We start from the raw sequence: 15,027 nt of genomic DNA, 5'->3' as shown, positions 1-15,027 counted from the left end.
GCAGATTTTTACATGTATACAAACCCTGGATATAGGCAGGTTTCTACATGCATACAGACCCCTGGATATAGGCAGGTTTCTATATGCATACAGACCCCCTGGATATAGGCAGGTTTCTATATACATACAGACTCCTAGGTATAGTCAGTTTTCTATACGGATGTGGACCCCTGCATATAGGCAGGATATATGCAGGTTTCTATATGCATAAAGACTCCTTGATATAGGCAGGTTTCTATATGGATACAGATGCCTGGATATAGGCAGGTTTCTATATGGATACAGGCGCCTGGATATAGGCAGGTTTCTATATGCATAAAGACTCCTTGATATAGGCAGGTTTCTATATGCATAAAGACTCCTTGATATAGGCAGGTTTCCATATGGATACAGATGCCTGGATATAGGCAGGTTTCTATATGGATACAGGCGCCTGGATATAGGCAGGTTTCTATATGCATACAGACCCCTGGGTATAGGCAGGTTTCTATATGCATACAGACCCCTGGGTATAGCAGATTTCTATTTATTTGTCTGGATACAGGTGCCTGGATATAGGCAGGTTTCTATATGCATACAGACCCCTGGATATAGGCAGGTTTCTATATGCATACAGACCCCTGGGTATAGGCAGATTTCTATTTATATACAGATTCCTGGATATAGGCAGCTTTCTATATGCATACAGACCTCTGGATATAGACAGATTTCTATATGCATTCAGACTGCTGGATATAGGCAATATGCATACAGACCCCTGAATATAGGCTAGTTTCTATATGCATGCAGACCCCTGGATGTAGGCAGCTTTCTATATACATACCGACTCCTGGACACAAGCAGGCTTTTTTGTGGCGATTCCTATATATCCATAGGTTTCAGTATATATGGGCCCATAACCCAACCCATCTACTAATTCGCTAAATTAAGAGTGGAGAATCCAAAGCTTTGCTATCCTTTCCCATGATCTGTACCCGAGGTAAATTATGTCTGAATCATCCTCGCAGAGCAAAACGTACAAGTAGAGAATTGAAGTGGAAAACATGGTAAACAAAAGAAGGCGATAAGAGAATTTTAAAAATCCTAACAATAACTAAACAAGAGAACGAAAAAGGAAAATAACTTTCCCGTCAACACTCAGCCAGCTACAATGAAGCATCATCGGCACACCCCACCACCATCGCCCACCCTCAGCCCCCAAAACAAGGTACATGGAAAATCTCCTGATGTTGTAACGAACCTTCACGTGTATGATACACTTGTGCGTGTATTCTGTTGTTTACATACAACCATGTCGCCTCCAGTGTGTGCGGCAGTGTGTACCTGTGTGTGCTGAGGGAGGGTGATATTTGGCTCGCTGAATGTTGGCTCGGTGGGCTGCCAGGGGCTCGGCCACTGTGGATGTGTTGTCTCTGGGCTGGGTGCTCTCGGCTGTTCGCGGTGTTGACTCGGAGCTCCGGGTCGGCGGGGAAAGCTCTTCCGAACCAAGATCTACACAGAGAGAACAATAAAGATCAGAGAGGGGGCAACAAATGAAGCGCACCACTTCCTTTTGCCCTTATCTTTTCAACACGAAAATCAGATACCTAAAACATCAGGTGATGGTAATAATGTAATAATCTCACACAAAAAAAAACACGACGGAAAGACCGAGACAAAGTTGTTGCAATCGTTGCTGACCACAAAAAGGTAACTTTTTAAAGTAAAAATCTATAATGAAAATGACTGCTGCATCAAATTGACGTCAAATCGCTACGATTTAAGTTACCAGTCCTGGTCAACAGTGTGTGGTTATCAGTTCAGGACAAAGTAAACTTAAATGAATGGAACTCAACTCAAACTATAGAGCGCTCCTCTCTTGGTTGATGTTCCAGTGCAGCCACTTAAGATGAAACGGTGCAGCCCGTGTTGCTGTCCCTCAGCTCGCCCTGAGTCAGAGAGCGATGGGTTGGGAAAGTTAACAAATGTGAGCGACTCTTGTGCTTCCTGCCTTGGTTCAGCCACTCCATGCTTCTATCTAGGATGTCAGTGTGGGTCCTGGTCTGACAGCTTACGTGCCAGCCTTACGTTCACTGCCCACACTGTCTCCATGTGATGTCACAGGATGGAGATCATGACTTCTCCACATGGTTTGAGATCACCTGGCATTCGACTAAATCATAGGGTTGAAACACATTCACAAAATGCCTGCAGCATTATTAAAAGCGCACCATTAAAGTTTTGCTGCCGTTTGCCCCATTCGTGGAGTCGAATTCTATGAGTTGAGCTGCAGCGCCCCCTCTCAATGTATTTAATCTGACCGCCACTCGGCAAAACTTTACAAAGTTACAATATTCCATCAGGTGTCATTATCTTTTACGCTGTTTAACAAGGTTATAACACCCCTAAAACTCCATTTCACAAGCGTCCTACAGAACAGGTCTTCACTGAAAAGGTTCAGCCAAACAGTGCTACTTTACAATCCGCATTGAATTTGACTGGATAAAACCAAGGATTTGGTGAAATTCATGATAATCTGCCTCCTTTATCATGACAGGTATAAACCATATGACCTGTCGGTGAGATCTCAACTGGAGATCGTGGTTGAAGTAATTATACTAAAGGCATTAATCTCGACTCTTTTCCCCCTCTTATGAAACAGTCTTCTTAGAAAATGTAATTCTACAATATTACGGTGCCCCGGACATTTATAATCAGACAGCAACATCCGAGCTTTATTCTGGGGCTGTCAGGTATGAAACAACGAGAAGGCGTTTTCGGACAACTGTCCCTGTCATCGGAAAGAAACGGTCATAACCACTTTTCACTCCCGGAGCTTCACTCAACAGAAATCCCGCTACCGGCGGAAATCAGCAGAAGAGTGCCGAGTTTTGGGTTAGACTGTGATCGTCTTTTACTTTTTTATATCTTGCACTAAAAGGAAAACATGTTTTCCGAATACCTTTCTCTTTCACTTCTAGAAATGGCCTTAGTAGTTTGATCTATATTGTGTGGAATACCGTTTTACTTAATTAAAAACATTTTTTTTGCAAGGCTACATTCGACAATCAAGTTGCTCAGCTTCTCCGGTTGACTCCTTTCCACATTATTTCCCCACAGGATGAATGCTCTAAATCAGCTGGTTACCTAGAGAACAGGCGATGTCTCTTTAAACATCCGCCTTGTTGTCAGCCTTATTCCTTGCAGCCCCGTCTACCATACAGAGCCGGGCAGAAGATGAACTACGGGGAAATTTTCATTTAGTGTAAATTTATTACAAAAAAAACTCTTTTATCAATCGCGTTTTCCTTTAAGAAAGGAAACTGCCAACTCTACTGGAAGTCAGAAATCGGCGCCCAAGGCTGTGTAGAGTAATTAAAATATGAAAAAATAAATATGTTAATATGTAAAATGAAAACAAATAGAGTCGGTGTAATATGCACTTGGAGCATTGGGTTTAAGGATAACAGCACATGTTTGTGCCACCTACACAACTCAGGATCGTACCTAGTCAGGGCAGTCCAGACAATTATTTAAGACTCCACATATCTGACACCCTACTACTAACAAAATCAATACTGGGAATAATATTCTTGTAATTTCACTAACATGCCAAAATCACCACAACTGGTTAAATTGAAGAATAAAGAATATAGTTAGTATAGGGTTACATGGACTTACTACGAGGTTTTGATTACAGAAATTTCAGCAGATTTCATCCTTGGAATTCTACTGGGATCCCGATTAGAAACTTTCCCAAATTCACAAACTCGCCCATGTCATGTCACCCAACCTTCAGCACCGCCTCAAAAAAATGAAGTTTATATTTTACTGGCTATTTGGGACTTGGACTGTTCACTCGCCCGCATGTAGCCTTATTTATGTTTCCACTTACTACTTTCGTCAGTGCGAATATATTTCAAAGCGATTCTATTGAAAATTCTAATGTAAATACCCCATGTACACACATATACACATGTACATATAAGAACGTGCTGCACTTGCTACTACTGAATATTACCCAACAAAAAGTAAAAGTTAAACAGATCCGCTTCTGAAAGTGAAACTATTAGTAAAAGAATTGCAAAAACATTTGAAGCCAAGACTAGGACGAGTACCTTAAATGATCACGCGTGGTGGGTCAACAGAGTCCATAATTAGACGTGGTTATTTCTTAACTGAAACTCCGAATATCGATGGCCGTATCCCAAACCGACGTGCAAAATGATAATTGACACTAATTCCATTCCAAAGCGCTGCATTTCAACTTTATAAACAAACCAGTACTATACCCTCTTCAGAATGCGATCATAGTGAAGTCAAACAGACACTAAATAACTATACACTTTCACTTGAACATAGCTAATTATACATACAGACAAGTGCAAGACAAATCGCATCTATTCATCGCATCATAGCAAACACAGTGCCTGCAGCATTACATTACCATGACAACTACCAGAAATACCTTAATACCCGCTGATCTCCAATTGTCACACAACCCAAAGCGGCTGATTAACCCATAAATTCTCAAGACACAAGGGACAGGCATCAAAGCACAAGTTCTGAAGTATGTTCCAATCAGCGTTAACAAAAAACATCGCTAAAGCTCATTGAATTGTAGTCACTTGTTCTATAGCATACCCATTGTAACTTTTATGATGTCCAGTGAGTAACTGATTGATACGTACTTGATTGCTGTGACGGTTCCGTCTTTACATACAATCAAATAGCCGTCCAAGTTGCGTGTAGGCGTACAGTCCAAATCATGGATATTACACAGAGAAACTTCTCTTTAAAATATCACTCCCAGTAAATGATTTGATTGTAGTGCAGACTCGATCCTTCCTCTTAACGCGAGTTCATCAATAGAGAAAAAGTGTGAGAAACTCTTCTTTCTCCCTTCTCGGTTTTGTAGTCTCTCCTCCGATTGCAATGTGCCTTTGTTTATGTGCAGACAGATAACAGTACAATTCCTCACTTTGTGAACGTCATTTATGTTTAAGGAAGGGGGTGGGGAGCTTTGCGAAAGCTGCTCGCCTATAGGAGGAACGCCGGTATCTCCATAAGAGCGGCTGGAATGCAGTCAACGTCAATTGTGACGCCTCCGAGCCGTCCACGTCACGCGGCGGCACGTCACGTCAGCTGGCTTTATTGTGTCTGCTCAAAGTGCTTTTCACACAGTCTCAGCTCCGGGCCCCTGGCTGGCTCGCGCGTCCCGCGCTCGTGCGCGCACAGCCACGACGTGAAAGCTTAACAAGCAGCTGACAGCCGAAAGAACACAGGCACTCCACTCTCCTCGCGCTGCTTTATTATCATTTATGAACCCCGCGTCAGCGCGTCATTGCCTCCAGGCCCCCAATCGCTGCGCGCTATTCGCTATGGAACACCACGCCCCCTCCCCACACGCTCGTCATAACCACACCTCTCGATTTTTCTCAAGGATTCTAGTCCAATCGGTGCGCGGGAAGCCAGGCGCGGCCAGGAGGGCGGTCTGGAACTTGTGCGCGTGAGAGCGTCCCGCTGACGCACGGCATTGACGCAAGCTGCAGCTAAATTTAGCAACACTGGGCCAATCCATCGATTGAGATAGCACAGATCTCATTCATTTCTGGGGCGTACCGTTTATTTTAGGAACTATTTTGTGATCCAGTGAAACCAAATATAGTTGTGGATAGGTATTTTTAGTCATAGCTATCTCGTTTTGTTAATGTTTAGAAATACTCTCTGTTTCTTTTTTTACATAACCCAATTATAGATTAGATTACTAATGGAATAATTATTATGTTAATTTCTCATAATACCCGAATTGTTTCAAATACAATGCTCGGTGTCGGGAGTGTTTGGATAAAAACGATTGTATAATCGGCTTTTCACTTATTGCGGCACCTTTATGAATTATATCAAAGTGTTTATTTTTTCAGTTTATGTGTACTGTAGAAGTGTAGTTTGGATGCGATGCTGGAAAACGTAATTTATTTTAGTAAGCAATTGGAAAACGGAAGTTGGAATAAAGCTTGCACTGGGGAATTTATTAAAATTTAAACTGTTTAGATTCCACCCTTTTAATTATTTGAACAATAGACACATGCTTGTAATTTTGCCAAAACGCCTTTGCTTTCACAAATTTATTACGCACTAACGCCTTGCGTATGTTTTTTTCTGCTGTGGAGACTTCGTTCGAGTTATTGCTTCATGGGATGTTCCGTATTTGCTTTAAAGTGAGATAATTTTTGGAAAAATATTTTTGTGTTTTAATTCCATTATTGCATTAGGCGGTTGACCAATTCATGATGAGTCGTGTTTAGGAAGCATCGCGGTTTGGCAGCTTCACCGAAGTGCCTGAGGCTTTTGGCAGGTGAGTGAGGTGGTGAACCCTTGTTCCACTTTATAAATAGGCAGACGGAAGGGAACGTTCCTATTACGCACACGCGCGGATTACGTAAAGGAGCGTGGTCATAATCAGGAGACGTCTGATGACGCAGGCACGCAGCCAGCACGAGGTTAGTTCCGGCTTGCGTTCCAAAAACAGTTCTTAATTCTAAAGATTACATTTTACATAAATGTTTACATTATGCAGGCTTTATTTCTGATTTAAAATTCTATCCGCAAAAATGAAAGATATTTTATTCCCGCTGAACGCCCCGAAGGAGAAAAACACTGCTTATATAAAGCAGCGAGTGCAATGTACTAGATTCTTGTGGTGAGTATAACGCATGAAATCCTTTTTATGATCGTCTTGTTGCGGCCTTATCAAGATCATTTTTTAAAAGAGAACTTGAACTTTTTTCCTTTTTCCCTACAGAAAGGCCCCAATAAGTCCCGTTTTATTTCTGAAAGCACAGTGTACTTGGATTTACCTTAGTGACTAGTTTGCAGCACTTTCAAATAATGACATTGCTAATAATCACTTTAAGAAATAACAATTATTGCATTTTCATGTGGAAAAGTTGCAAAGCTAACACATTTTAATATAACTATATACTTACCCTCATTGTACCTTAGCAATGTTTTGGAATGTGTGAAAAAAGGCACCACCAGATTTTCAACGTGCTCAAAGCAACAGAAACAATGAAGCACAGAATGGATGTTACTTAATAAAATCGACCGAACAGTTTCCATAGGTTGTCTCAATGATGGAAAAAGCTAACAAAACAGTTTATCAATTAATGCTTCCAACTGCCAGCGCATTTTTGCACTTCATTTTATTTCAGATTGTCATAGGGCAACATTTCAACAGTGTATCAAACATGTGAGCAGCATTGAATTTTTAAGGATAATTTCCTCTTTATATTTGAGGTTTGGAGACATGGGGATGACAACAAGGTAGTTATCCAATTGACTGGTTCGAATAAGATTACAAACGGTTAAATAAAACCAGATTTTTGTATCTTTCTCTGATAATAAATAATTTGTTTTCATTTTCTGTTTCAGTTTCATTTGTTTTCTTCCTTGCCAGCTTCAGCTATCAGCACAGATGCCAACTACCAACATATCAGTAGAAAATGTAATGTGAGGTTACATGCAGTCCTGAATAAGCAGTGTTACATAACACATTACAGAATAAGAATGTTCACATGTCAGGCTGAAATGTCAATCATTATTGTTCCGTTAGGTTAGTGTAAATGATTTAAGATTTCTTCTCGGTTTTTATTTATACAGTGTCTATCATGACCTTTGGATGCCTCTATGTACTTTACAGTCAAATAATTGCTTTGTGAGGTGTAGTCACTTTTGTGATGTGGGAAGATTATCTGAAAATTCTCTGACCAGTATCAGTTGTATACAGAATGATCAAAAAGTGGCAATTCCAAGATAAAAGCAAAATACTGCGGACGCTGGAAATCTGAAACAAAAGCAAAAATTACTGGAAAATCTCAGCAGGTCTGACAGCATCTGTGGAGAGGGCGACAGAATTAACGTTTTGAGACCGTATGACTCTTCATCAGTTGAAGTGCTCGAAGTGCTAGTAAGCAAAATGAGTGGAACAGTAGTGCTTCAGTATCATTTAGGTTGTATAATGTATTATCTATTAAACCCTATTTATCAATTACAATAATTAAACCAGACTCGAAACATTAACTCTGTCTTCCTCTCCACAGATGCTGTCAGACCTGCTGAGTTTTTCCAGCAATTTTTGTTTTTGTGGCAATTCCAAGATTGGTTTAAAAACAAAATGCACAAGAGGCTGGCTCACTTCTGAAAGAAAAGTATTCAACTCATAAGTTGAGGTGAAATTTTTTTCTTTCTCTCTTTTGGACCTGCTAAATATTTTCTATTTTTGTTATTTTAACTTCTAAGATTAGTGTGATGCCTTGAAATTACTCCACAGTGCCTTTTCCTAAAAATAGATACATACCGTTTCGCCTTACTTTTGAGATTTACTCAGTTTTTGATCATTTTTGTGGTGGCACAGCTGGCAGCAGAGACATTGCCTCCTGGTGCTCTCCATATCACTAATAGAGACCGTATCCAGACTTTAGGATTAGCAAGTATTGCTTGCAGTTACTCCAGCTTTATGAGGACATTCCTATGAAGTTCTTCAGTAAGAATATGTTACTTATCTTAACTGCCAATAGAAAATTGTTCTTCTGGAAGTCATTTTTATGCACACAATGTGAGTGGATCCCGTTGATGTGTGACTCATAATTTGCTTATATTTCTAACAAAATATTTAGGGTCACCCACTACACGGTTTTCTGTATCATAAATTATGAAACTTCTATTCCAAATGAAACTGTTCACTAAAATGTATATGCACAGAAATCTAGATTGAAAGAACTATTCTGTATACCCCACTTATCTCTTTCTAAACCTAATTTACTAACTCACTCACTTCTGGTTTAATCATTGTAATTGATAAAGAGGGTTTAATAGATAATACATTATACAACCTAAATGATACTGAAGCACTACTGTTCCACTCATTTTGCTAACTAGCACTAAAACGTAATGTTTTTAACATACATCACTGTTTGACCTTTGTAACAGATTTTAAATTGGGAACAGCATTAAAGTGTGGGACGTTTGGATCTCCATTGAAAAATGAAATATACTATACCACACTGTGTGTTACGAAGGAACATTACTGCACAATGGCTTTGGGAGCATACAGAAATTAATTGATGTGTTTACTCATCAATATTTTAACTATTAGAATTAAAACTCACTACCCCCTCTGCCATCTTGTTCATTCCAAATGAACATATCACTTTTTAGAACTCCAATTAGTTATTCTAAACCCTTTATTTGTCTTCAGTAATGCCCAGTATTTTAAAACTCATGAGCCACAGTGATGCTGACATTGTTTCTCTGCGCTCTTTTAAAATTATTTTTTAAATAAATTAACATGGAGCAAACCAATTTAGACATTTGAAAAGCTGGGTGACAAGTCATTTATGACACAAACCTTAAGAGACTTTCAAAAAAATCCACGCAATACAACATTTCTTTTTTGTAAATTGGAAATACAACTGTAATCTAATGAATTAACTATAGTTATTTTTGCTGTTGATGGCATGCAATGTATTATACAAGCTCACACTTCCATTAATAATGACTTTATCATTTTATATGTCCATGTATTTTCTCCTGAAGAAAGTTTAAGCTAATATAACCCCATCCCCATACCGGCTATGGTAGTTCATGAAGGCCTGCCTCCTTACCTTGCCTCGTACTTGATGCAGAGTGGTGCCCCTCAAGCTATGCAACCAATTCTGTCACTAATGGAGAGAGATGCCTATGGGCCTTCATTGTCCCTGGCTAATTACCAGACCATAATATAACCCCAGTTTCTATGGTGATCTAATGATGATTTTATGATTGGCAGACAACAACAACAGCTATTTATATAGTGTCTTTGATGTAATGAAATGTCACAGGAGCATTATAAAACAAAAGTATGACACCGTACCACATAGGAGCTATTCCATCAGATGACCAAAAGCTTGGCCAAAGACGTAGGTTTTAAGGAATGTCTTAAAGGAGGAAAGCGAGGTGGAGAGGGGTAAGGAGAGAATGCCAGAGCTTGGGACCTAGGCAACTGAAGGCACAGCCACCAATTGTAGACTAATTAAAATTGAGGATGCACAAGAGGATAGGATTGGAGGAGTTGAGGGGCTGGAGGAGATTTCAGAGATAGGGAGGGGCAAGGCCATGGAGGGTTTTGTGAACAAGGATGAGAACTTTAAAAGCCAAGACATTGTTTGGTCAGAAGCCAGTGTAGGCCAGCGATCACAGGGGTGATAGGGGAATGGACACTTGCTGTGAGGTAAGAAATGAGCAGCAGTTTTGGATGACCTCAAGTTTACAGAGGGTAGAATGTGGGAGACCAGCCAGGAGTGAGTTGGAATAGTCGAAATTAGAGGTAATGAAGGCATGAATGAGGGTTTCAGCAGCAGGTGAACTAAAATGAGCGAAGTCAGGTGATGTTACCGAATTGTAAACAGGTGGTCTAGTGATGACATGAATGTGGGGTCAGATGGGCTCATCTCAGGATCAAATGTGACACCCCAAGGTTGAGAGCAGATTGGCTTAATCTCAGATTGTTGCTGGGGTGAAGGCTGGAGTTGGTAGCTCCGGAACAGAATTTGGAACGGGGATCAAGACAATGGCTTCATCCTCTGAATATTTAACTGGAGGAAATTTCTGCTCATCCAATACAGGATGTCGAATAAGCAGTAATTTAGCAATAGTGGAGGAGTGGAGAGAGCTGGTGTTGAGGTAGAGCTGGGTGTCCTCAGCGTACATGTGAAAATTAGCTGTGTCTTTGGACGATGTCACCAAATGGTAGCATGAGGTGAGAAATAGGCCGGGAGCCAATGTTAGAACCTTGCAGGACACCAGAGGTAATAGTGAGGGAGCAGAAAGACAAGCCACTGCCCTTGATTCCCTTTGTACGATTAGGTAGATACAGATGATAAAGAAAGAAACACATTTCTGACCAAGACCCAGGTTTAAATTAGTTGAAGGGAGTGAATGGGGATCCCTGCTTCCATAGAGCTCAAGTAAAAGTGACCTCCCTACAACTGGGCTCCTGAGGCAGAAATATCTTCTAAGGTAACTTCCTGCCACTGAAACGAAAGCTACACACTCACGAGAGGAAGGCAGTACATTAGGCGAAGTAGACCCTTCTGAAATGAGGCAACGGGGACGCATTACCGAAAATCATTCATGTTTAATATCGTTACCGTGGCTTACCTCCGAAGACTTCACTGCTTAAGAAAGGGCCATTCATTTGCGTGCACTTATATAATACACTAACACAAGTTATTAAATCTGTGGCATTTCTTAGTGCACTTGGAATGATTCAAACATCTACTAATATTGTGATTTTAAATCGCTGGTATTTGGGAAACAAACGCGCGTTTTGTCCGACTGGTGTAAGACTAAAGTTGTAGGTGTTACTCATCAGCTAGTTTTTCAATGCTATTAAACTGAATACAAGCGGGTCTTGAGTTCTAAAGTACGGCGATTGATGAGCATGTATGGTTGACTTAATTTCTCTCACCAAGAACCCCGTTGTTGGAGCCTCCCTCACACAACAGGTTACGCTGCTACAGAGGCGAAGTTCACTATTATCTTCAAAAGCTTTGCACAGGACAAAGGACATTTGCCCATCACCTTCCAAACAAGGGCCACTCATTTCAGACCCAACTTCAGTTGGAACAAGGATGGAATAAGTAGACCTTTATGAGCAACGCCATGTTTAGGGAAGGCATTTGAAAAAAAAAACATGCAGATAGTGATGTTAATTATCTCAATATGCAGGATAGTGAGCTATGTCATGTTGACATTCTCATGACACGCACAAGACAAATATGAAGATGGAACTGAATATTGTGCTTTCTATTGATTATCTCCCAGATCCTGCAATCATGTTATGAACAGCCTATGAAATAGCCTGAGATCCTTCTTAGCTTTCTTTACAGTTCATCATGTTTGACGATTTATTGGGTAATTTGTACACATCCGTTAAACTTTTAAGGATCTAATAATATTAAAAGCTCATATTATTAATCCAGACGACAAAGTTTCGTGTGTGAGAGACTCCCTACAAAAATTGGCTCATTCTTTAGGATCCTCTTGTCTTCCGAACCATAATGCCAGCTAAACAAATGAAAAAAAATTGCAGAAGGCATGTTTTAAGTTAGTGTACAGCAACACACATAATGCACTAATAAGTTAACGAGAAAAATACAGAATTGTTCTGCATTTTCAGTGTGCTTTTCTCAAGATGGAAGTGTGATGTGCGTTTAACGAGAAGTTTAGTGACCTGGAGATTGGCCTGTCACCTCTGAAATTTGGGCTCAAATCTAACCCAGACCAACGTTTGGAAGGGTCCTATATACAATATGTTTGGATAGTTTTAAAACCTACTTTGCCATTAATTGGCTCTCTCACTCAGAGAGGTTCCAGGATAACTGTTGTGGTAAATGGACGCGATGCCATGATGGACCAAAGAAATGCTTTTCTGGAATAAAACCAGAAAATGCTGAATACTCAGCAGGTCGAGAAACACCTATGGAGGAGATAAGACATCGACCTGAAACATTAACTCTGTTTCTCTCTCCGCAGCTGCTACCAGCCCTGCTGAGTATTTCCAACATTTTCTGTTTTTATTTCAGATTTCCAACATCTGCAGTATTTTGCTTTTGTATAGGTGCTTTTCCGGGTTTGGGGCTATTTGGTAGAAAGAGCTTTCCTCTGCACCAAAGTGAGTTGCGAATATTTGATGCTGACGCTGAGTGCTTGAATATCCTTTGCCTTGATGAGGGTGAATAGAAATAAAATAAATCGGATGAGCTTTCTACCTGGGTTCCCCTTAGGATCCCTAGGCCCCAGAATATTGGAATCAACCATTTAAAAATTACTGACCTTGATTTGGCCCTCTGTTAATGGCCAATTGGGGAAATTAGACCCACCATGTGTGCCATTCCTAAAGTTTTCACATTTTGGTTACCTGGGCAAGTGTTGCAGTGATGTGATTTTCATTACAAGAACATAATTGTCTTGCTTATACATTCATTGTTTGTGGATGCATGACTTTGACAGATTAAATTTAACTCATCTATTTCACAAAAATACCTCCACAAAATAGCAAGGATTCCCTTGAAAGTTGATTACTGTTATGCAGTTATACAGAATGTCGTTAGTACAGTACACAATTACTGGAATGCAGTCATTGGTGATGGGTCACTGCTTTATCTAATAAATCACGTCATAAATGCAAATACTAATAGCACGAGTGTAGGGTTTTAGAAATTCCACTTGAATTACACATTCTCAAAGCAATTCTTCACAAATATTCCACCAAGTTAAGTTTTTAGATGTCGCCTTTTGTTTTAAAACGTTTAACATTGCCAGTGAAGATCAAGAAACCTGAAACCATGTTAGGCATATTTTCTTGTCACATCTGATATCAGAAAATCAGATGTGAATATAAATGGTGTTCACTTCAAGTCATTCATTCTTTTTCCTGAAAAAGTGGGATCCACCATTATATTATAAAATCTAGCACTTGAACTGGAGAAAGGATGAGGAAATGGCATGAAGAGAGGAAGGGGGAGGGGCAACTTTTGTTAACATAAAAACATTTTAAAAGCTTATAATGATTCAATTCATTTCTGAATACTTAGAGAGAATTGGCACTCTTTCATTAACAGAACCACTCAGCCCTATTACGTAGGGTTCTCTATGGTGCTGATATGCGAGAACTATACAGAATGCAACACTATCAGTAGCATAACTTCAAATGGACAGTGGAAGGGGAATTACAAGGGAATAACTCAGTCAAGGTAATGACATCATAATTTCCAAGGGAAGTGAGATGTCCTTCAATCTTGTTGCAATGACCATAATATCTCTTCAGCCACTATCACAACTTAAAGAACCTTAGTTCCTTAACCTTAACCCAAGTTTTAGTTCCCTTATGATCTCTTTTTTATGCAGAGGTTAAAATTTCTGTAATATGCTGCCAGTTGTCATGATCCCTAGTAAGGGAAAATGTAAGAAATCAAGATTGTTAAACTAGTACATAGAAATACTTTGGGGTTACAACACAGAAACAGGTCATTTCACTCTACAAGTCCTTGTCACAATTTGCCCTCCACACAAGCAAATGGTTATTAAGGATACAATGCATTGATGGATGCACGTTATAATAAAATAAGTCATGTAAAACTGTAAGAACAAAATGAATAACATGTCCAATAGGGGGTATATTTGTGCTTGTCAAAAAAGCCTGTACTATAAATTTTATTGTAAAAATACAAATGTAATAACTTTTTTATTAAAGAAATCATTCCATTGTCAGGTTTTGCGTTGTGTGCTCATTATAATGTTTGCCACATTATTGAACATTAACCTCTAGTCTTCTGATAGCTCTCTCCAGGGACTTCCCAACTCCTTGGATTAAGCACCTCATGGTTTTTGGCTCATACATTCAGATGTTAAAAAAAATACTGTTATTACAACAGTAAAGCTACTCATAATAGGAGTAACTTTATTATTGTAATATTCACCGCAATGAGCACAAATATATACACTTGATGAGTGGGTGTAAGGAGTAATGTAATGGAGTACACTTAACAAATCAATGATTGGAGGGGTGGGGTGGGGGTGTATTAAAACTACAGAATGTAATTTCTGTCCCAGTTACGTTATCAACCAATACCTATATTCCATCCTTGACCTGAGGGTGCATCAGGTGGGTGCGCATCACATCACGTCTGCTGTTCACCTTGGAGATGCGAAGCTTGGAAATCAAAATTAATTGGTACAACTCAGTTGAAATAGTTAATTGTGACTCAGTTGACCTCTGGGTTCCCCATGCAATTCCATCCCTCCTGCTTGGAAGCCACCTTCAGATTAATAATGGAGCCATTGTTATCACTTGGTTTCTTCCTGCAGCAAAAGCAGATGATTGACCATGTGCCCCAGCACTCTAAACTGTGCAGTGGACTGGCAATGCACTTTATCACTGCGTAGGGATGGGAGTGAGCTATTTAGCACCTTGAGCTTGGACCACAAGGCTGACCTGTACATCAA

General features: G+C 39.9%; 1 protein-coding gene and 1 long non-coding RNA gene across 5 annotated transcripts in view; one reads left to right on the top strand and one right to left on the bottom strand.

Annotated features, from left to right (window-relative positions):
• nr4a3 (nuclear receptor subfamily 4, group A, member 3) overlaps positions 1-5,274 on the bottom strand; it is a 32,331-nt gene extending 27,057 nt beyond the window's left edge. Inside the window, exons 1-2 of one of the 3 annotated variants that reach the window (XM_078538712.1) lie at positions 4,624-5,274; positions 1,324-1,491 (exon numbers count right to left, since the gene is read on the bottom strand). In XM_078538712.1, coding sequence (XP_078394838.1) covers positions 1,324-1,491; positions 4,624-4,627 — 172 coding nt within the window. In that variant the 5' untranslated portion in view covers positions 4,628-5,274. Of the gene's footprint in view, positions 1-1,240; positions 1,492-4,623 lie in introns of all 3 variants that reach the window. The other 2 variants (XM_078538715.1, XM_078538714.1) reach the window with 2 other exon arrangements.
• Positions 5,275-5,563: 289 nt separating this feature from the next.
• LOC144672919 (uncharacterized) lies at positions 5,564-7,401 on the top strand. 2 transcript variants are annotated; one of them, XR_013574207.1, is made up of 2 exons: positions 5,564-6,682; positions 6,985-7,401. It is a non-coding gene; the product is annotated as an uncharacterized LOC144672919 (long non-coding RNA). The 2 variants fall into 2 exon arrangements; XR_013574208.1 differs by having other exon boundaries at positions 6,785-7,401.
• The last annotated feature ends 7,626 nt before the right edge of the window (positions 7,402-15,027 follow it).

The sequence above is a fragment of the Cetorhinus maximus genome, chromosome 3 (assembly GCF_964194155.1).
Source record: "Cetorhinus maximus chromosome 3, sCetMax3.hap1.1, whole genome shotgun sequence".
NCBI lineage: Eukaryota > Metazoa > Chordata > Chondrichthyes > Lamniformes > Cetorhinidae > Cetorhinus > Cetorhinus maximus.
Note: the sequence above shows the minus strand (reverse complement) of the source record. Positions and strands in the feature narration are given on the sequence as shown.